Below are 22,747 nucleotides of genomic sequence, written 5' to 3' on the forward strand. Positions count from 1 at the left end.
AGGAGGGCTTAAGGTTGAATGAAATCGTACCGAATGTGTGCCTAAAACTTTAAAGTTTCACCACATTCTTTGCTAGTTATAGTAGTACTTTGCTTTGGTCCTTCGAACGAACCGGATGCCATAACGATTCACAAAGGAATTTTTGGATGTTAAAGATAATTTACGATAAAGTTCACGTTGGTGATGGATGGCTATAAAGTCATTTTAGTGTAGCTGGCACGTGTCCAAAGTTATTTGGTGAGCAGGGTAAGGTATTGAATTACTTGGAGTGTTTTGCCAAGTAATCTATTGTTTATGGAACATTATTGTTCGTATTTAGTGATCACTCTGTAAAGAAATTCTTGTTGAATTTCGTAGCTATTTTGAACTTAGGTTTTCGTGACCAGATGTATTTTGTGAAGTGATGAAGAGCACGTGGTCAAATTATCTATCATTCAGTGAATGTTATTCGACCTATGAATAAGATTAGTTATATTTTCAATCGGGTTTAGATAATTTGCCATACATTTTTGATATTTGAGCAAGTTTCTTATTGATCCATTAACAAGAAAATGGATTCCAAGATTAGGTAGTTATTGAAAGGGAAATTATTTCCTTACAAGATTTGCTTGATGAGACAGATAACTGCATTGGTGATACTGATACACCAAAATCGACCCTTGTAATGTATGAACGTTGTCTTATTGAGGGTCTACGACGTTTTGAAGATAGTTGGTCACAGAATGTGACGATTATTTCACAGGATAGTGAATATGATAGTTTATGTAGAAGTTATAGAGCAATAACTAGATGTGTAAGGAAAGCTATTGCTACTGCACAGAAAACTATGAGCGAGATTGGCACGGGAGATATAAATCAACAGCCCGCTTTGCCTCCTCCTTCGGCTCCCATTAACCCTCTCCCTCCCCCTAAACTCCCAGCAATTAAGATACCTGAATTTAGCGGTGGGGAAGAACAATGGCTTGCATTTTGGGATATATTTAACAGTTTAGTTCACGATCGTATGGATATTTCCAATGTGATTAAGTTTTCTACCCTCAGAGCTAGTTTAAAGGATAACGCCTTTAAAGCCATAGAAGGTTTGCCTGTCACTAATGCCAATTATTCAGTAGCTATTCAGACCCTTAAGGAGAAGTATGATAATAAGGACAAATTGAAACGTAGACTTATGTCCAAGTTAACGCATTTAGTCCCTCCCAGTCATACAATAGAGGATTTGAACACGTTCAAATTGGAATATGAGAAGATTATCTTACAAATGAACACATTGAATTTAGATGTAGAGGCCATGAACCCCATTTTCTCTAGTATAATATGCGAGAAATTATCACCTGAAACACGTAAGGCTATAGCTAATAAACATAATAGTATGTCTCTTGATTTAAAGCAAATTTCCTCAGGTTTGAAATATGTTTGTGAATTAATGGAATTTTGTTACGAAGGTGAGAATTCTAATAAGAGAAAACGTGATCAGGGTAACTATTCTAAAGTGATTCCCTCAAATGTGCAAAACGTGCAGAGAGCACAACAAAGTAACAGTAAGCCTAGTAATAGTAGTTCTTACCATAATTGTGTGTTTTGCTCATCGAACCATGCCTCTCGCGATTGTAAGACTTTCAAAACCATTGATAGTAGAAGGGACAGAGTTAAATATTTAAGATTGTGCTTTGCTTGCCTCAAAGGAGGTCATTTATTCTCTGAATGTAGAAACAAACCGAAATGTAATATATGTGATGGGCCTCATTACCCAATGATTTGTAAGAAAACAGAAAACCCTGTTAATCCTGCTCCACCAAAGTTGAGTGTAAATAGTACTAATGTTAGTAAGTCAAATGTTAATTCTGGGAAATCTCATAATGATTCTAAAGGTACTGTAAGTAAAGGTGATTCCCCAGTAGTTATGACTGCTTCTTTGGGTACTGATCATTCTCAGACTAATAAGATTTCTGTTTCGACTGCTCTTCCTACTGCTAATGTAATTGTGTCAGGGAATGGACATCGTTCCTTTGGGAGAGCACTCTTTGATTCTGGTGCACAAAGAACGTTTATTGCAAAGGAATTAGCTCATAAGCTTAGTCTACCGTCCATAGCAACAGTAGCCTTAAAGGTAAAACCATTTGGCAGTGATGCCATGGAAGTCAATTGTAATATAGTAAGAGTTGTGGTGAGACTAGGTAAGATTCGTACTGTCATTAATGCCATTGCATTCGATAGAGTTAATTCCAGAATTTATTCTCCAGGTTTAAGTAAGTCAGCTGCGTTCTTGACGAGTAAAGGCATAAAATTAGCAGATAATGATTTAAATTCAGATGAAGTGAATGGTATAGAATTGGTCATTGGAGCTGATTACTATGGAAAATTCATTCACAACAGTCAAATTTGCTCTGGAATACAGATATTGAATAGTTCTGGCGGTGCACTAATTTTTGGACCTCTTCCTAGTTGGTCTTATGACGATGTAGAATCTAATGAGATTACTACATCAAATGTATGTTGTTCAAGAATAGAAGTAGAGGAAATCCTATTAATTCTTGTTGTGAAGTTAGAAAATTATGGGATTTAGAAAGTGTTGGTATTCGTCAATCTGAAATTAGTCCTGAAGAAAGAGAATCAGTTAAGTGTTTTAAGGATAAAGTAAAAAGGGTTGACAATAAGTATGAAGTGTCCTTGCCATTTAAAGATGAAAGTAGACCGCCTGTTAACTATAGAATAGCCATTGGTCAATTAAATTCCTCGCTACATAGATTCGAATCTGACCCCTCCTTGTATGCTCATTATGATAAGATTATCCAAGATTACGTTCAGTCTGGGTTTATAGAATTAATTCCCTCAGGCTCCCCTATTATAGGGCATTATTTACCCCACCATGCTGTATTGAAGGATTCAGAAACAACTCCCATTCGAATAGTTTTTAATGCTTCTTCCAAGGCTAAAGGAGAACTTTCCTTAAATGATTGTTTATTAACTGGTCCCTCATTAACTACTAAACTTTTGATGCCCTGTTGAGTTTCCGTACAAACCCAGTAGCTGTGATTTCAGATATCAGTAAAGCCTTTTAAGGATAGGCATTTCACCTGACTGTCGTGATTATTGCAGATTTCTATGGATAACTGATCCCTCCGATTTGAAGTCTACTGTAACTTACCGGTTTTGTGTAGTTTGTTTTGGAGCTACATGCTCCCCTTTCTCTTGCAGCAAACCCTTTTGCATCATTTATCTTTACATGATAATCCCCTTGCATCATCTCGGATGAAGAATTTCTATGTAGACAATTTTAGTAAAACTTACAAGGATGTGTCAGTCTTGATGGATGAGTATCCAGTAATAAATGAGATTCTTGAAGATGCTAATATGCCTCTACAAGAATGGGTCAGTAATGATTCAGAGTTTAACAGAACCATAGATGTTATCAAAGAAAGAGTGAACGTTTTGGGTTTAGAGTGGTATCTAACACAAGATGAGATGTCACTGAAGGAAGTAAATTGTGAGTATAAAGGACCTTTAACCAAGCGAAAGGTCTTATCAGTAATAGCTCGAATGTTTGATCCTCTAGGATTATTGTCACCAATACAGGTGAGAGGTAAATATTTTCTTAAATGTTTGTGGAGTAACTACGGGTGGGATGACCCTTTGCCAGAATCATTATGTTCAAGGTTTGATGAAATTTGCAAGTGTATTAGAAATGTAGAAAGTTTAAAGTTTCCTAGGTTTGTTGTACATCCTGAAGGTTCCCACTTACATGTATTTTGTGATGCCTCTAACAAGGCATATGGAGCTGCTGCCTATGTGATTGATTTCAAGAGAAGTGTAAGCAATTTACTGGTCAGTAAGTGTAAAGTTGCACCAAACCCTAAACAGACTATTCCGCGTTTGGAATTGACAGCCTTGTCCTTGGGTGCGAAACTTGCTGGAAGATTAATGCAGAATGATGATTTGAGATTGAGTTCTTGCACTCTCTGGAGTGACTCCATGGTTTCTATTTGTTGGGTGAAGAACAATAATAGTAAAATTCCCTATGTACGAAACAGAGTCACTGAAATTAATGAATTCAAGTTTCCTCTACGGTATACCCCCTCTAAGGATAATCCAGCTGATATTCTATCCAGAGGTAGTACTAGTAAAGATTTAGCGCAAAATTCCTTATGGTGGAATGGCCCTAAATGGCTTTTAACTGGTGATTATCCCCAATCTTTAGCTACAGAAACTGTGCATGTTAATGAAATTCTTTCAGAACCTAAGTTTGTTAACCCTCCAACCCCATTAATTGACATCCCACGTTACAGTAATTTAAGTAAGCTTAAACGTATCATGAGGTCAATATTGCTTTTTCTTAATAAATGCAGTAAAGGTTCTAAGTTTGTTGTTAACGAAATGAAAGCACTTGTCCTCCTTGAACAGAAGCAACATTTTTCTACTACCAGAATGTACCTCTGTGATAAGAATTCACATGGAGTGTCCATGGATATTAAGAATTTCTGTAATCAGTTGAACTTATTTGTTGATGAGGAAAATCTAATTAGGTCTCAGGGTCGCATGAAAAACGCTTCCATGTCTTATGATACTCAGTGCCCAATGTTATTGCCTTCCAGAAGTTATTTAACAGTGTTGATAGTTGAACATTTGCATAGACATCATCACCATTGTGGTGTCAATTCTGTACTGGTATTGTTGAGAGAAACTTTTGGGTACCGAAAGCACGACAAGTTATCAAATCGATTCTGTCAAAGTGTGTTTTGTGTCAGAAGTTAACCAAGAAGAACGGTTGTGTTTGCCTCCTCCTCCACCATTACCCACAGAAAGAGTGAGATATGATAGATCTTTCCAATCAGTAGGAGTTGATTATACTGGTGCTATTAATGTTTTTGATCATGAGACTGGCTTGGAGGAGAAGGTCTTTATATGTCTATTTACCTGTACTACGAGCAGGGCAGTTCATTTTGAATTGACTCATTCCATGACTGCTTCCGATTTCCTACTGGCTTTTCGACGCTTTGTAGCATATCATTCTCTGCCGAGTCTGATTATATCTGACAATGGTAGGAATTTTGTTGATTTAATAATTTCCTGAAGGAAATTATGGATGAACCAGAGGTAAAGTCATACCTTGAAGGAAATTGTGTTAATTGGAAATTCATTACACCGCGAGCCCCTGGTCTGGAGGCTTTTATGAACGCCTTATTGGTGTTCTAAAGGGATGTTTGTCCAAAGCCTTATATCACAAACGTGTATCCTTTGAAGAGTTGAGAACTCTACTTGTTGAGTTTCAAGCTGTGATAAATTCTCGACCACTGACTTATCTCTCCTCTGATCGAGATTGTGAGGCTTTGACTCCTCCATGTTACTTTATGGGCGAAATGTTTGTATTTCCCCTCCTCTTAACAATTCAGCAACTGATGACCCAGATTTCATGAGTTCAAGTGATCTTAGAGAACAATATTTTAGATTATCATCAGTGCTTAGAAAATTTGAGAACTCTTGGAAAAGAGACTATTTAGTGTCCTTGAGAGAAAGACATTTTAATTCTAGTGATTATCTCTCTGCAAATGTGAAAGTTGGGGACATAGTGATGGTAGACTTAGAAGATCATCTGGGGAAAGGCTATAGATCCCTCCTCTCATTGGGTAAGGTTACCCAGCTGTTTCCATCGTCTGATGGTGTGATTAGGTCTGTAGAAGTGAGAGTGAATAATAAACTATACATGAGATCAATCACAAAGCTCGTACTTCTGGAATTACCCGAGAGGGAATTTGATAGTGTCGTAACTCAGGAGCCAGATAGTGTGCCTCTGAGTGGTACTAGACCTCGGCGTGCAGCAGCAATCCGCTGTGATCAAGAGAGAAAGGATTTAATTTCTATGGATGTACTCTAAAATGTATATTTGATTTAAATTTTTGATGTGTTAAGATGGTCACAGCTGCATAGCGTTATTCAATTGAATTCGCTCCTGGGTGCAGTTGTGATTACTTCTAATTATGATTCTTTCTTGGGGGAGAATGTCAAAAAAATTGCCATTTATTCCCCTTGAATAAAATTTCCTAGTTTTCTTGAATACTTATTTTGATGTATTTCCCAGTTTCTATGAAAAAATACGTTGATGTGATTGTTTTGCTCCACAGAAGAAGCTTTTTATTATATTAACTATAGCAATGAGTTTGTATAAATTAGTACATTGATATTTAAAGTAGTAAAACACCTTTTTCGCAAAATTTATCCATCTCTATAAAATTAAATGACGTCTGATTGCAGTGTTGTCAAACTTCTTCCTGTGGAGAATGTATATGTTATTTTCTTGTTGTAAGGGCACATGCCAGTAGTTTAAGCTTGCCTTCTGGACGAAACCTTTTTTTTTGTATGTTGGGTTACGATTAAACAACTTAATGTTTGTGTTTTAGTTGATGGTTTGTTACGTAACCCTGTAGTTTTGTAGATGTGACAACTGTGCTATCCAATGTACTGCTCCCGAGTTTTCTTCCAGGGTGGGAACATGAAGCTCTGCCTGTTTCGCAGCAAACTCCAGAAAGGCAAGTTAGAGAAGAAGTTCTCGTAAAATCCAGCCCCATCACCTCGTGAACTGTCGTCGTCATTGCAGTAATTTCTTCATAAGAATATTCTGAAATCCCCCCTTTTTTTTGGCTATTTATGTTTTTCCTCTATCGAAGTAACGTAACGTTTTGTCAATTTTTGCAGTAATATGTTAATGTTTTCTTGCTTCTTAATGTAACTTGGATGATTGTTGTGTCCTTTAAATATTAATTATATGTGTTAAACTTTTTAAATGCGTATTTGTGAACCCGTGTGGCATCACCCAAAAAGAATTGGTGCAGGAAATATAGTTGATTGTTTCTCAACTGCACTTTGTTGGAAAGAATATAATGTTTCTTGACTTCATGGTACATTTAAGTAAGTTAGTAAACTCCTCAGCACTGTAACTTGGTCTCATTCAAAGCTAGGGCAGGAGGGCTTAAGGTTGAATGAAATCGTACCGAATGTGTGCCTAAAACTTTAAAGTTTCACCACACTGACGTTTCCCCACCTTCGCGTATTCCAAGCAATAGTTTTTTTTTCCCCGGGAAAAAGTTTGGCTTTTTTTCGGTAAGAAGTTTGTCTTTCTGGTGTAAAGTATCTAAAAAAGAAATCCCCCCTTTTTTTCCCAGCCCAAAAGAAACTCGTCTTTTAGCAAAATAAATTTTCGTATTCAAACCAAAAAAGGTTTTGGTTTATCAGCAAAAATTAATTTCCGTTTTCTATGAAATAAAAAAGGCCCACCTCACCAAAGACCTAATACCACAATAAAAAAGACTGCCTTTCCTGCCTGAAGAAGAAGAAGAAGAAGAAGAAGAAGAAGAAGAAGAAGAAGAAGAAGAAGAAGGAGAAGACGAATAAGAAGAAGGAGAAGACAAATAAGAAGAAGAAGAAGAAGAAGAAGAAGAAGAAGAAGAAGAAGAAGAAGAAAATGCTTTCGCTTCAAATCAATAAATTTGTCAACCACAACTCCCAGCAATGTTTCCCTTATAACAGGTTTTCCTGCCGAAAGTAAAACCAAGTATTACCTGTTCCGTTTCATTTAGGTGTTTATCGTGATTGCTTCGTGGTTACTTGACTGTTACTTTGTGATTTCGGTGAAATAAGAAGCCTTGCGAGAGAGTAAAATTGATGAATTCTCACTGGGAGACTTCACTCTAGATGTTTCATCAGAGGTTGTTGAAAGTGGGTCGGTTTATTGTTAAATTATGCAAATGCACAACTCTTACTCTGGTAAACAGTTCAGTTTGAAGTTTAAGACGGTGGGAAAGTAAATTTTTAAAAACTCAAAAGAATAAATATTTTACCTAATATTTCGGAGGTAGGCCAGATTCCCAGTAAAGAAGACAATACCCTGAAAGAATATCCTCTAGATATTTTCGTGAACAACAATGGCCAAATACATCCCATTGTTTGAAAAACAGATATTACATTTACTCTTACTTTATGAAGCACATCGGGTTCAATGAGAGAAATGCTGGCTATGATATGCAGATGTACCACGCAGGGGTTCCGTCTTTAGGTGTGTAAGCGATCTTCGGAAGGAGTGGTGTTACACATTGGTCGAATTCTAACATTGTTAGGACGCCACTGTAAACGAACACACAGGCGCTCGAGAAAAAATATTTGCACCTGGCAGGAAAAAGGCGGGGCTGTGACCTCATTTGTGACCGGGGTCATTGCTCCGAGGGCGAATCTTGTTTTTCCACGCAGGTGGGCTCACGCACCTTTGGTGTTAAGCCTAGACCTGTCAGAACTAGGGAAACGTTGTCGTCACGCTTTTGCTATTAAGGGAAGCGAGCTAGTTCTGCACTTGGAAAAAAAAGTTCTTTAATACTCATTAAACCTCATTTTGATATCTGGTACAGATTAACCACACCAGCATGTAAATTCCTTTCCTTTCCTGGAGCATCGTTTACCAAGTTGTAAAATTATGCATTGTTTCTCTTAAATAATGCTAAGTATAATACTTTTGGTATTCCTTTTTATGCCCGTAAGATATTTACTATCGATGACCCCGTATCAGCCTACGAGTACTTGCATCGCTGGTAAATAATATTAGGCTGGAAACATTCTCCATAACACTGACATTCTTCCGATATCGCAGGGCGTATGATATTCTTTAGTCACCCTTCAAATCTCTCCCTCCGTTTTCGTTCCCATTTTCGTTGGCCGCTCTGACCTTCGGTTCTTCTCAAAAGATAATGTGTTAAATTTTCTTCAGAGATATTCAAGCGGCAAAATAATGCCCTCCTCCTCCTCGATGTAATTCTAACATTACAGTATAAATAAAGATTTAGGTCTGACGGCAATCAAGGTTAGCCGGGTCAACTGCGCCCCAGTGACTTGCGGACTATGCCATTTGAAGGGCAACGTACCCACATGGAAGTCGGTTCACTCAGCCATTACACACGGGAAATGTCAAAGACCCTTCACGGAGATATCAGGTATTGATCTGCTCCAGACGATCAACAACTTTTTGATATATTTATTTCAATGTGGCATCAGTACTCACGAGAATAACAAAATGAGATTAAGTCGATTTACGATGCTGAGAATCAGAAGTATTGTGAAAGAATGGGTTAGTGGGTTGGTTCCATGGGGAACTTATGCAATTCCAAGTATTCCCATGGGGCGTTTACAGATTCGGAATGGTCCCAGGAATGGCGGCGGGTATTCCAGAGGGAAGGGTGGCGAAGGAAAGGGCAAATGAAGCAGAAAATTCTAGAGTAACGTTCATTTTTTTAGAGAATAAATATGGGAACTCGAAGTTTGTCTTAAATGGATGAACGTAGCCCTAAGAAATTAACCAATCACGAGGATTAGTCAAGGTTCCTCTGGTCCTGTAGGCAATTCTATCAGGTTTTGTCATTTCAAAAGGATGAATTAAGTGGAAAAAAGACCGAAATATCATTACAGTGATATCAGATAAGCAACTTGAACAATTTGGAGCAGTGTCATAACTGAAATTGGCAAGCACCATCATAGATAAATTGAAATCTGGCTCTCACAAACCTGTTTTTGTGTTGACTTCAAGGAAAACCTTTCCCACACAAAGATCACTCGGAATTTTTTACAATTTTCCCAATTCAAGTTACGTAAAATTCTGAGTGTAAATGTATAGAATCTGCATCTTAAACATTTACTGAAAAACCAGATATATTTTTCACAGGCAGTCTTAATCAGTTCATTTTGCAATAGTCGTGACAGGCATCCTTCGCTTTAAGTGGGGAAAAGGGCGCACGAATGGTAATACAGTTATATTTGGCCTAAATCGATTAATGTAAAACTTTGAGGACTTTATGTATCGGAGGATTATCTGTCAGAGCAAATTCGTGGATTCACTGTTGCATTATTTATTGAAAATGCTTTGTAGAATTTCGTCAAAAAACTTAGGAAACAATAAGGCTAAGAATTATAAAAAGAGAGAGAGAGAGAGAGAGAGAGAGAGAGAGAGAGAGAGAGAGAGAGAGAGAGAGAGAGAGAGAGAGAGAGAGAGAGAGAGAGAAAGCCTATTTTTCATCAACGATAATGGGGGCAGAAGAAAAGAACAAATGCTTTGTAGAATTTCGTCAAAAACTTAGGAAACAATAAGGCTAAGATTTATAAAAGAGAGAGAGAGAGAGAGAGACAGAGAGAGAGAGAGAGAGAGAGAGAGAGAGAGAGAGAGAGAGAGAGAGAGAGAGAGAGAGAGAAAGCCTATTTTTCATCAACGATAATGGGGGCAGAAGAAGGAAAAGAACAAATGCTTTGTAGAATTTCGTCAAAAAACTTAGGAAACAATAAGGCTAAGAATTATAAGAGAGAGAGAGAGAGAGAGAGAGAGAGAGAGAGAGAGAGAGAGAGAGAGAGAGAGAGAGAGAGAGAGAGAGAGAGAGAGGAGAGAAAGCCTATTTTTCATCAACGATAACGAGGGCAGAAGAAGAAAAAGAACAAAAGAGGAGGGGCTCTTTTTCCTCAGAAGGAGGAGGAGGAGGAGGGGGAGGAGGGGGAGGAGAGGGGGGAGGAGGAATAGGAGGAGGAGGAGCTTGAAAGGAAGAAAAAGAAGGACATCTAGTGTAAGAAGAAGTGAAGGGGCTGAGAGTCGAGGTATATATATACATGGGAAATTTCACCTCCTTATCTCACAGCGTGACCTCGGCTGCATCATGAAGCACTGTGTACTGGTGAGTGGGTGCTTGCAAATGGGTTTTGCTTGCTCTTTCTTACTGCCGATGTTAATGAAGTCACCTGGTTTTAATCGCGGAGTAGAAATGTTAAAACTAAGCAAGATGACGAAGAAGATGTTAAGATATCAAACGTGGACCGTTGTAATCTCAGCCGGTGACTTGAATTCTTAAGTGGATATCAAATTGTTCTACACTTCACCCAGTTTATTCCGGATTCGTATCAGAGTGGCGTTCGTTTCACCGGCTTTGGAATTGTTATTCAGTGTTCTTCTCTCATTCCTTAGTTCCTCATCTTCATTTGCACGTATTAGAAATTGTAAACACTAGAGAAAATCGTCAAAAAAACCTCTTTTTTTCAGATCTGGGCATCTCTGCTGGTGGCAGCAGAATCTGCCTTACTCCCGAGCTATGGCCTGCCTTCCCATGGATCTTCCCATGGATCTTCCCATGGATCCTCTAGCATTGGCACAGGAGGTTCCTTCGTTTCCTCTGGTGTAGGAACTGGTGGGGGATCCTTCGACGCCTCTGGGCTGGGTACCGGAGGAGGTTTTGTGTCTTCTGGATTCTCCACTGGTGGAGATTTAGTGTCCTCCGGCTTCGGCACTGGAGGAGGTTTTACATCCTCTGGTTTTGGTACCGGAGGAGACTCTTTATCCGGCAGCTTTGGAAGTGGTGGATCCTTTACCAGTGGTGGATCCTTTACCAGTGGTGGATCCTTCAGCAGTGGTGGATCCTTCTCTGGACATGGTGGCTCCATCTCTTGCGGTGATGGACAGGTCGCCCATGCTGGAGGCTGCGCGACTCCTGAAGTGGAGCGCAACGTCTTCGTCTACGACATCCCAGAGCAGCCCCGACCTGTCGGCCCCCCCCCTCACATCCCAGGACCAAAGGTCCAGCAAAACATCGTCTTCGTGCGTCTTCCAGAGGACTCTGTAGAGCAGGATCCTATTGTGGTTCCTCCACCCCAGCAGAAGAATGTCGTTTACGTCCTCAACAAAGCATCTGCAGTCAGTGGACCAAAGGTCATCCACGTTCCAGCACCACCCAAGAGCCAGCCTGAAGTCTACTTCGTCAACGTCGGTGAGGGCCAGAACCCAACTCTTCCAGGAGGTGTTGATCTTCAGAGTGCCCTCAGCAGCGCTGACCATCAGGGAGTCGGTCAGGTCATTGGTAGTGACTTGGGCGGGGTAGATGTCAGAGGAGGACTTGCAGGGGGCAGTGGATTCGGTGTAGGACTTACTGGAGGCGTTTCCGGTGGCGCCGTCAGTGACGTTGGTGGCTTTGTTGGCGGTGGTGATATCGGAGGCTCTATCGGCGGTGGTGGTTTCGGAGGCTCTATCGGCGGTGGAAGCATTTCCGGAGGCTCTATCGGCGGTGGTGATTTCGGAGGCTCTATCGGCGGTGGTGGTTTCGGAGGCTCTATCGGCGGTGGAAGCATTTCCGGAGGCTCTATCGGCGGTGGTGATTTCGGAGGCTCTATCGGCGGTGGAAGCATTTCCGGAGGTTTGGGAAGCTCTTTCGGCGGTGGCCTTGATGGTGGAAGCTTCGAAGTTTCAGGTGAAAGCTTCGTTTCTGGAGGCGTTTCCTCCGGTGGCTCACTTGCCCCAAGTGGTCTGTACGGCCCTCCTTAAACAGGATTGCATTCCGCTCTTGTTGAATCAGTCACGCTGTAAGTTCATGTTATCTACGTATCTTTCGGGTACGCCTCGATTCGACTATTCGAGAAGAATATGTAATATGTTTGATTAAAGTTATGACTATTTATCTAATAAAGTTTCTCACTGAAAGAGTCTGTTAATATCCCCATTTACTATCGAATGTTGAAAATTCGACTAATCGAGAAGAAAGTATTAATATACTTGATGAAAGTCATTGCTATTTATCTACTAAAGTTTCTCATTAATATTTCCATTTATTATGGTTTCTGTTGTAGGTTGGTAAAGTCTTTCTAAGGCTTATGGAAAGGATACAAGACTAGTTTTACGAACTTTGAATTTCGAGTCAATGGCCCCTGTGGTGGGCTTGTTCCATATGAATAAGTGTCATCTTTTGAATAATAATAATAATAATAATAATAATAATAATAATAATAATAATAATAATAATAATAATAATAATAATAATAATAATAATAACCTATTCCAGTACAGAAACTCTCTCTGCTCCTTTCTTTGTTAAATCGTGTAGTCCCCCATGATTTCGACGATGATTTATTTTCATTATTTTCTTTATATTTAATTGATTAGCTGTCCTTTCTCTCTCTCTCTCTCTCTCTCTCTCTCTCTCTATACACACACACACACACAACAGAACACCATCAAATGGTGATTATTTTTCATTAAGATAAAAATTCGAAATAAAACAACGCATTTTATGGAGGACGATTGACAATCATTTTGAAACATATTTCTTTAATGCTTTTAAAACCAGTTTAAGACACCAGGAATTGGCATCTCTAAAGAACTAATGCTTGGAGCATGCGTTCGAGATATCTATAATTAAACTATGATTCTTATGTGTAGTTAAAGGGGCAGTGCTGCTATACAGATAATATATATATTAATCATATATATATATACGAGTATATATATATATATATATATATATATATATATATATATATATATATATATATATATATATATATATATATATATATATGTATATATATATATATATAGATATATATAGTATACACACACAAATATAGATATATATATATATACACACATGTGTGTGTGTGTGTACAGGTGTGCGTGTATGGGTGCCATCCTAACAAATATATGGAAAATTCTCACAATAAGTTAGCCACCAAATCTTCTCTAGAGATTCGTAACGGTCATTTTTCATTTATATTTCCTCGTAATTAATCGGAAGACAGTCTATAAAACAATCTCGAGAAATTAAACATTTCATTTAAACTAATTCACTGTTGGTGGTGTGAGTCCAGTGGCCTACACTAGACCCATTCCTTCGACACCTAACTACACTTACGGGCAGCCCAGGGGTCAAGAACTCGCTCTGGCATAAGGCCGACTTAATTGGAATGAGAAACAAAGAAAATAAAAGATGAACAAAAATAAAAGGTTCAGTAACAGTTGCTCTGAGCGGCAAGCAATTCTTGCATTGCCTGAATGAAGCAACGCAGTCACAGTTGAGCCAAGACAGAGAGAGAGAACCGGTTTACGAAAATAATACGGACGTGACACAGAAGGAGAAGTAGGAGGAGAAGAAGAAGGAGAAGAAGAAGAAGAAGAAGAAGAATGGGGAATACCAGCTGATGCAGTCTCTCCTCTCTGTTTTATTTATTTCCTTTTTATTTGTTTTTTCTTTCTTTTTGTGTCTATCAAGGCGAATATTGCAAGAGCAAAGTTTGCTTATAATGCTATGCAGTCATTCATTCATTTTTTGTTTATCTAATAATTTATTTATCTATGTATTTATTTATTTATGTAATTTTCCTGTCCGTCGAGGTATATGATGAAAGCTCAAAGCAATAGTATAATGCTTAAGCACACTTTTCTAACGTAATTAAGACACTGTGTCATGGTTTGAATACATCCTTTTCAAAGCTAATGTCTAATGGCTGCCGATTAGGTTTCCTTTCTTTCAAAGTGTAAAATGTTCCCTTCCCTTTGCTTGTCGTCCTTGATAAATCTTGAGGATTTTCCCTTAAATTTCCTTTTTTTTTTATTTTAGTTTGGTTGAAATGGAAAAATAATTGAAGGGGACACGGGTTCCATAAACAGGGAAAATTACACCTGGCCAAACAAGGAGATAGGTAAAGATCACATTGGTGAGGACATACTTAAAAATATGTTGTTGCTGAGAAATTATGTTCAGAGTATAATAATAATAATAATAATAATAATAATAATAATAATAATAATAATAATAATAATAATAATAATAATAATAATAATAATAATTTTTCTGTTGTTATTAGAAATGCGTGAAATAACGTCATTTTGAGTTTCGTTATACAACGACGATGTACAGTTAGAGCATAATCGGCTTCAAATTAACTGCCTTCCCAGCATTAGAAGCGAAGATATTTCGGGATATTAACAGACTCTTTTCATGATGAGATACTGTATTTGATAAATAGCTACATCTTTAATCAAATATATTATGTCCTTCAAATTATCGTTAATTTACATTTAAACATACTCGTGATGATTACAACACTGGAGAGAGAGAGAGAGAGAGAGAGAGAGAGAGAGAGAGAGAGAGAGAGAGAGAGAGAGAGAGAGAGAGAACTTTACAAGTGTGTTACTGAACATGGTTATACACTTAAGGTGGGGAATACAGGCCACTTGGAGTAGTAGAACCACCTCCTGAGATGATTCCAGTAGATCCTACACTACCGACAGAGCCTCCTAAACCGATGCTTCCAACGCCGACGGAGCCTCCGATATCACCACTTCCAACGAAGCTATCACCACCACTGACGCCACCGGAAACTCCACCAAGTCCAACTCCAAATCCGCTGTCATGTGCAACTCCAACTGAGCCTCCAGAGACGCCACCAATGCCTGCTCCTCCACCAATGCCTGCTCCTCCACCAATGCCTGCTCCTCCACCGATGCCTGCTCCTCCACCAATGCCTGCTCCCCCACCTATGCCTGCTCCTCCACCAATGCCTGATCCAGCACTTCCAATGACTTGTCCCACTCCCTGGTGGACAGCGCTGCTGAGGGCACTCTGAAGATCAACGCCTCCTGGAAGAGTTGGGTTCTGGCCGTCACCGACGTTGACGAAGTAGACTTCAGGCTGGCTCTTGGGTGGTGCTGGAACGTGGATGACCTTCTGTCCATCTTCTGGAGTTGCCTTGTTGAGGACATAGACGATGTTCTTCTGCTGGGGTGGAGGAACCACAATTGGTTCTTGTTCTGCAGCGTCCTCTGGAAGGCGCACAAAGACAATGTTGTGTTCAACCTTTGGTCCTGGGATGTGAGGGGCGGGGCCGACAGGTCGGGGCTGTGCAGGGACGTCGTAGACGTAGACACTGCGTTCCACTTGAGGAGTTACACAGCTTCCTCCATGAGCGACCTGTCCATCACCACAAGACACGGAACCTCCCCCAAAGCCAGAAGATACAAAACCTCCTCCTCCAGTGCTCACTCCAGAGGAGACGAAGGACCCTCCTGTACCACCGAAGGACCCTCCTGTACCACCGAAGGACCCTCCTGTACCACCGAAGGACCCTCCTGTACCACCGAAGGACCCTCCTGTACCACCGATGGACCCTCCTGTACCACCGATGGACCCTCCTGCACCATGGGTAAATCCAGAAGAAGATCCAGGGGTGGGCAAGTTATAGCCCTGGAGTAAGGCAGATTCTGCTGCCACAAACACAGATGCGAAAATCTGACAAAAATAAAAGGAAACGGTCAATAATTTTCCTCATGGAGTTAGAACTGTTAAAGATAAGCGAAGAGGAGCAACTTTGAAATAAGGGACGCACACTGGAAAAACTTTTGACATTACGATTAAGTGGAACTTAACAATAATATTTTCAACATTACCAAAGGAAGAGACTCTCATGAGATAACTTCCGAAGCAAATCTTTCTTCGTACAAGAATAAATCGCCTGGAAGATACATCATTTCCATATCCATTTCGAACTCGTGGTTAGGCCTTCAGACTGTAAGAATTCATGCTTGAAACGTCTTGAGAAAATAATTTTTTTTACCAGTACTCCCACATCACGATCAAAGTAAGAACGAAACAGCCACTTCAAGAAGAGGATCGGATGATCCTCTGAAGACAACAGAACACTCACCACCACGAGATGTTTCATGTTGACGCTGAAGACGCTTCGTCAGATAACGCTGCTGGTGAGAGTTTCTGTCCATTTATATATACCGCCCCTTCTTCCATGCGCCCCCTTCACTTCCACTAGATGTCCTTCCATTTGACATTGGATCTGGTGGAGGTCTTACCGGAGGTGTTTCCCGTGGCGTCGTCAGTGTTGGTGATGGCTTTGTTGGCGGCGGTGATTTCGGAGGCTCTATCGGCGGTGGAAGCATTTCCGTAGGCTCTGTCGGCGGTGGTGGTTTCGGAGGCTCTATCGGCGGTGGTGGTTTCGGAGGCTCTATCGGCGGTGGTGATTTCTGGAGGCTCTAGCGCCGGTGGAAGCATTTCAGGAGGCTCTATCGGAGGTGGAAGCATTTCCGGAGGCTCTATCGGCGGTGGTGATTTCGGAGGCTCTATCGGCGGTGGAAGCATTACCGGAGGCTCTATCGGCGGTGGAAGCATTTCCGGAGGCTCTATCGGCGGTGAAAGTATTTCCGGAGGCTCTATCGGCGGTGGAAGCATTACCGGAGGCTCTATCGGCGGTGAAAGTATTTCCGGAGGCTCTGTCGGCAGTGGTGATTTCGGAGGCTCTATCGCCGGTGGTGATTACGGAGGCTCTATCGGCGGTGGTGATTTCGGAGGCTCTATCGGCGGTGGTGATTTCGGAGGCTCTATCGGCGGTGGTGATTTCGAAGGCTCTATCGACGGTGGTGATTTCGGAGGCTCTGTCGGTGGTGGAAGCAATTCCGGAGGCTCTATCGGCGGTGGTAATTTCGGAGGCTCTATCGGCGGTGGAAGCATTTCCGGAGGCTCTATCGGCGGTGGTGATTTCGGAGGCTCTATCGCCGGTGGTGATTTCGGAGGCTCTGTCGGCGGTGGTGATTTCGGAGGCTCTATCGGCGGTGGAAGCATTTTCGGAGGCTCTATCGGCGGTGGAAGCATTTTCGGAGGCTCTATCGGCGGTGGAAGCATTTTCGGAGGCTCTATCGGCGGTGGAAGCATTTCCGGAGGCTCTATCGCCGGTGGTGATTTCGGAGACTCTATCGGCGGTGGTGATTTCGGAGGCTCTATCGGCGGTGGAAGCATTTTCGGAGGCTCTATCGGCGGTGGAAGTATTTCCGGAGGCTCTATCGGCGGTGGAAGCATTTCCGGAGGTTTGGGAAGCTCCTTCGGCGGTGGCCTTGATGGTGGAAGCTTCGAAGCTTCAGGTGAAAGCTTCGTTTCTGGAGGCGTTTCCTCCGGTGGCTCACTTGCCCCAAGTGGTCTGTACGGCCCTCCTTAAACAGGATTGCATTCCGCTCTTGTTGAATCATTCATGCTGTAAGTTCATGTTATTTCTGTATCTTTCGAGAAGAATATGTAATATGTTTGATTAAAGTTATGACTATTTATCTAATAAAGTTTCTCGTCGAAAGAGTCTGTTAATATCCCCATTTACTATCGAATGTTGAAAATACGACTAATCGAGAAGAATGTATTAATATACTCGATGAAAGTTATTGCTGTTTATCTAATAAAGTTTCACATTAAAAGAGTTTGTTAATATTTCCATTTATTATGGCTTCTGTTGTAGGTTGGTAAAGTCTTTCTAAGGCTTATGGAAAGTATACAAGACTAGTTTTATGAACTTTGAATTTCGAGTCAACGGCCCCTGTGGTGGGATTGTTCCATATGAATAGGTTTCATCTTTTGAATAATAATAATAATAATAATAATAATAATAATAATAATAATAATAATAATAATAATAATAATAATAATAATAATAATAATCTACTTCAAGTACAGAAACTCTCTCTGCTCCTTTCTTTGTTAAATCGTGCAGTCCCCCATGATTTCGACGATGTTTTATTTTCATTATTTTCTTTATTTTTAATAGATTGGCTGTCCTTTCTGTCTTCTCTCTCTCTCTTCCTCTCTCATACACACACAAACATACACACACACACACACGCACAACAGAACACCATCAAATGGTGATTATTTTCCATTAAGATAAAAATTCGAAATAAAACAACGCATTTTATGGAGGACGATTGACAGTTCTTTTGAAGTATATTTCTTTATCGCTTTTATAACCAGTTTAAGACACCAGGAATTGACATCTCTAAAGAACTAATGCTATGAGCATGTGTTCGAGATATCTGTAATTAAACTATGACCCTTATGTGTAGTTAAAAAGGCAGTACTGCTATACAGATAATATAAATATATATAAATATATATATATATATATATATATATATGAATATAGATAAATATATATATATATATATATATATATATATATATGAATATAGATAAATATATATATATATATATATATATATATATATATATATATATATATATAAATATATATATAAATAAATATATATATATATATATATATATATATATATATATATATATATATATATAAACACACACATATATATATATACATACATATGTGTGTGTGTGTGTGTACAAGCGTGCGTGTAAGCATGCCATCCGAACAAATATATGAGAAATTCTCATGATAAGTTAGCCATCAAATCTTCTCTAGTGATTCGTAATGGCCATTTTTCATTGATATTTCCTCGTAATTAATCGGAAGACAGTCTGTCACATAATCACGAGAAATTAATCATTTCATTAAAATTAATTCACTGTTGGTGGTGTGAGTCCAGCGGCCTACACTAGGCCCACTCCCTTCAACACCTAACTACACTTACGGGCAGCCCTGGGGCAAGAACTCGCGCTGGCATAAGGCCGACTTAATTAAAAGAGACCGACCAACCTAAGAAACAGAGAAAATAACAGATTAACGAAAATAAAAGGATCAGTGACACTCGCTCTCAGCAGCAAGCAATTCTTGCATTGCCTGAGGGGCGTAACGCAGTTACAGTGAGCCAAGAGAGAGAGAGAGAGAGAACCTGTTTACGAAACTGATACGAACGTGACAACGAAGAAGAAGAAGAAGAAGAAGAAGGAGAAGAAGGAGAAGAAGAAGGGGGAATACCAGCAGAACGCTAATGCAGTCTCTCCTTTCCGTTTCGTTTATTTCCTTTTCCTTTATTTATTTTTTTTACTTTTCGTGTCTGTCAAGGCGAATATTGAAAGCGCAAAGTTTGCGTATAATGCTATGCAGTCATTCGTTCGTTTTTTGTTTATTTATCTAATCATTTATTTATCTGTGTATTTGTTTATTTACTTTTCGTGTCCGTCAAGGTATATAATGAAAGCTCAAAGTAACAGCATAATGCTTAGCACACTCTGCCCATGCAGTTAAGACACTGTCATGCTTTGAATACATCCTTTTCAAAGCTAATGTCTAATGGCTGCCGATTAGGTTTCCTTTCTTTCAAAGTGTAAAATGTTCCCTTCCCTTTGCTTGTAGTCCTTGATAAATCTCGAGGATTTTCCTTTGAACTTCCTTTTTTTTTTATTTTAGTTTGGTTGAAATGGAAAAATAATTGAAGGGGACACGGGTTCCATAAACAGGGAAAATTACACCTGGCCAAACAAGGAGACAGGTAAAGATCACATTGGTGTAGACATACTTATAAATATGTTGTTGCTGAGAAGGTATGTTCAGAGTAGAATAATAATAATAATAATAATAATAATAATATTTTTATTGGTATTAGAAATGTGCGAAATAACGTCATTTTGAGTTTCGTTATACAACGACGATGTACAATTAGAGCATAATCGGCTTCAAATTGACTGCCTTCCCAGCATTAGAAGCGAAGATAATTGGGGATATTAACAGACTCTTTTCATGATGAGATACTGTATTTGATAAATAGCTACATCTTTAATCAAATATATTATGTTCAAATTATCGTTAATTTACATTTAAACATACTCGTGATGATTACAACACTGGAGAGAGAGAGAGAGAGAGAGAGAGAGAGAGAGAGAGAGAGAGAGAGAGAGAGAGAGAGAACTTTACAAGTGTGTTACTGAACATGGTTATACACTTAAGGTGGGGAATACAGGCCACTTGGAGTAGTAGAACCACCTCCTGAGATGATTCCAGTAGATCCTACACTACCGACAGAGCCTCCTAAACCGATGCTTCCAACGCCGACGGAGCCTCCGATATCACCACTTCCAACGAAGCTATCACCACCACCGACGCCACCGGAAACTCCACCAAGTCCAACTCCAAATCCGCTGTCATGTGCAATTCCAACTGAGCCTCCACCAATGCCTGATCCAGCACTTCCAATGACTTGTCCCACTCCCTGGTGGACAGCGCTGCTGAGGGCACTCTGAAGATCAACGCCTCCTGGAAGAGTTGGGTTCTGGCCGTCACCGACGTTGACGAAGTAGACTTCAGGCTGGCTCTTGGGTGGTGCTGGAACTTGGATGACCTTCTGTCCGCCTGCTGCAGTTGCCTTGTTGAGGACATAGACGATGTTCTTCTGCTGGGGTGGAGGAACCACAATTGGTTCTTGTCCTGCAGCGTCCTCTGGAAGGCGCACAAAGACAATGTTGTGCTCGACCTTTGGTCCTGGGATGTGAGGAGTGGGGCCGACAGGTCGGGGCTGTGCAGGGACGTCATAGACGTAGACGTTGCGTTCCACTTGAGGAGTTACACAGCTTCCTCCATGGGCGACCTGTCCATCACCACAAGACACGGAACCTCCCCCAAAGCCAGAAGATACAAAACCTCCTCCTCCAGTGCTCACTCCAGAGGAGACGAAGGACCCTCCTGTACCACCGAAGGACACTCCTGTACCACCGAAGGACCCTCCTGTACCACCGAAGGACCCTCCTGTACCACCGAAGGACCCTCCTGTACCACCGATGGACCCTCCTGTACCATGGGTAAATCCAGAAGAAGATCCAGGGGTGGGCAAGTTATAGCCCTGGAGTAAGGCAGATTCTGCTGCCACAAACACAGATGCGAAAATCTGACAAAAATAAAAGGAAACAGTCAATAATTTTCCTCATGGAGTTAGAATTGTTAAAGATATGTGAAGAGGAGCAACTTTGAAATAAGGGACGCACACTGGAGAAGCTTTTGGCATTACGATTAAGTGGAAGTGATGGACTTAAAGATAATATTTTCAACATTATTACAAGAAGAGACTCTCGAGAGATAACTTCCGAACCAAATCTTTCTTCATACGAGAATAAATCGCCTGGAAGATACATCATTTCCACATCCATTCCGAACTCGTGGTTAGGCCTTAAGATTGTAAGAATTCATGCTTGAAACGTCTTGAAAAATATTTTTTTACCAGACTCCCACATCACGATCAAAGTAAGAACGAAACAGCCACTTCAAGAAGAGGATCGGATGATCCTCTGAAGACAACAGAACACTCACCACCACGAGATGTTTCATGTTGACGCTGAAGACGCTTCGTCAGATAACGCTGCTGGTGAGAGTTTCTGTCCATTTATATATACCGCCCCTTCTTCCATGCGCCCCCTTCACTTCCACTAGATGTCCTTCTCCCTTTCAGACTCCTCCTCCTCGTCCTCCTCCTGAGGAAGATGGCTCCTCCTTTTTTTCTCATGTCCCATTATCGCGGATGAAAAAATGAGCGCACATTATTCGTGAATATTTGTTTAGGCTTCCAGCTCCCGGGAGAATGCTCTGTGCCTCGTTAAGTCTTCGACGACGGGATTTTACAAATGCCGACTCGAGAAGGGATTACTTTGTAAATCCCTTGAAAATAAAATCCTCCTTAGAGTTTCTTTTCTTTTAATTTTTTTTTTATGATCTTTTTCAGGTAAGAAGATTTTCTTACTGTCATCTCCTGGATATTATTCAAACTGGAAATTAGCAAATGATGTGAAAAGCAAGTTATCATGAAATGAAAAAGTTTCTTTTTTACAAAAAAATGTTTTTCTTAACTAGAGTTTAGAGAATTGGCTTTTACTTCTTACAGATAATAGTTTCAAACCTGTTTATATGTCATAAAAATTCCTAAAGATTGTATGGTAATGAAACTCCCGAAAAACGCAATAACTTGAAAGTTGTATTCGCAATATCTATCTTATCTACTGCAGTTATTATCCACTTACATTATCATCCTGCATTGCTCAGTTGGAGCAACATATCTGATGTCTCTGTAACGCTATTTTCTTGAAAATGTAAGTTGAAATTTCGGACTGCTTCTCTGTTTCGAAGCTTGATGAAGCCGAGGGTATTGCCCAACATAGATGACGAATTTCTTGCATTCTTCTTCCCACATTTCTCCTCATATTTCCTTTACAGCATTTTCCTCCACTTCCCTCCGCTCCACAGTGCC

General features: G+C 40.2%; 3 protein-coding genes across 3 annotated transcripts; 1 reads left to right on the forward strand and 2 right to left on the reverse strand.

Moving 5' to 3' along the window:
* The first annotated feature begins 10,581 nt into the window (after nucleotides 1–10,581).
* On the forward strand, nucleotides 10,582–17,772 carry LOC136846365 (uncharacterized PE-PGRS family protein PE_PGRS46-like). Its single transcript, XM_067117165.1, has 6 exons — nucleotides 10,582–10,688; nucleotides 11,051–12,317; nucleotides 14,990–15,390; nucleotides 15,781–15,975; nucleotides 16,390–16,410; nucleotides 16,732–17,772. The coding sequence occupies exons 1-6, from the start codon at nucleotides 10,671–10,673 to the stop codon at nucleotides 17,770–17,772; spliced, it is 2,943 nt and encodes a 980-aa protein (XP_066973266.1). The 5' UTR covers nucleotides 10,582–10,670.
* Nucleotides 14,763–16,633, reverse strand: LOC136846783 (uncharacterized). The gene is made up of 2 exons (XM_067118024.1): nucleotides 16,477–16,633; nucleotides 14,763–16,061 (listed from the first exon to the last, which is right to left on the reverse strand). The coding sequence occupies exons 1-2, from the start codon at nucleotides 16,492–16,494 to the stop codon at nucleotides 14,985–14,987; spliced, it is 1,095 nt and encodes a 364-aa protein (XP_066974125.1). The 5' UTR covers nucleotides 16,495–16,633; the 3' UTR covers nucleotides 14,763–14,984.
* A 2,504-nt stretch (nucleotides 17,773–20,276) lies between the features above and the next one.
* Nucleotides 20,277–21,962, reverse strand: LOC136846784 (uncharacterized). The gene is made up of 2 exons (XM_067118026.1): nucleotides 21,817–21,962; nucleotides 20,277–21,397 (listed from the first exon to the last, which is right to left on the reverse strand). The coding sequence occupies exons 1-2, from the start codon at nucleotides 21,832–21,834 to the stop codon at nucleotides 20,459–20,461; spliced, it is 957 nt and encodes a 318-aa protein (XP_066974127.1). The 5' UTR covers nucleotides 21,835–21,962; the 3' UTR covers nucleotides 20,277–20,458.
* Nucleotides 21,963–22,747: the final 785 nt, after the last annotated feature.

Source organism: Macrobrachium rosenbergii, chromosome 15 (assembly GCF_040412425.1).
Source record: "Macrobrachium rosenbergii isolate ZJJX-2024 chromosome 15, ASM4041242v1, whole genome shotgun sequence".
NCBI lineage: Eukaryota > Metazoa > Arthropoda > Malacostraca > Decapoda > Palaemonidae > Macrobrachium > Macrobrachium rosenbergii.

Coding starts and splice junctions, on each gene's coding strand:
- LOC136846365 (XM_067117165.1), top strand. Junction 15,391..15,780: donor GGTGGACAGCGCTGCTGAGG/GCACTCTGAAGA, acceptor CCTCCCCCAAAG/CCAGAAGATACAAAACCTCC. Junction 15,976..16,389: donor TGGACCCTCCTGCACCATGG/GTAAATCCAGAA, acceptor TTTTTTTACCAG/TACTCCCACATCACGATCAA.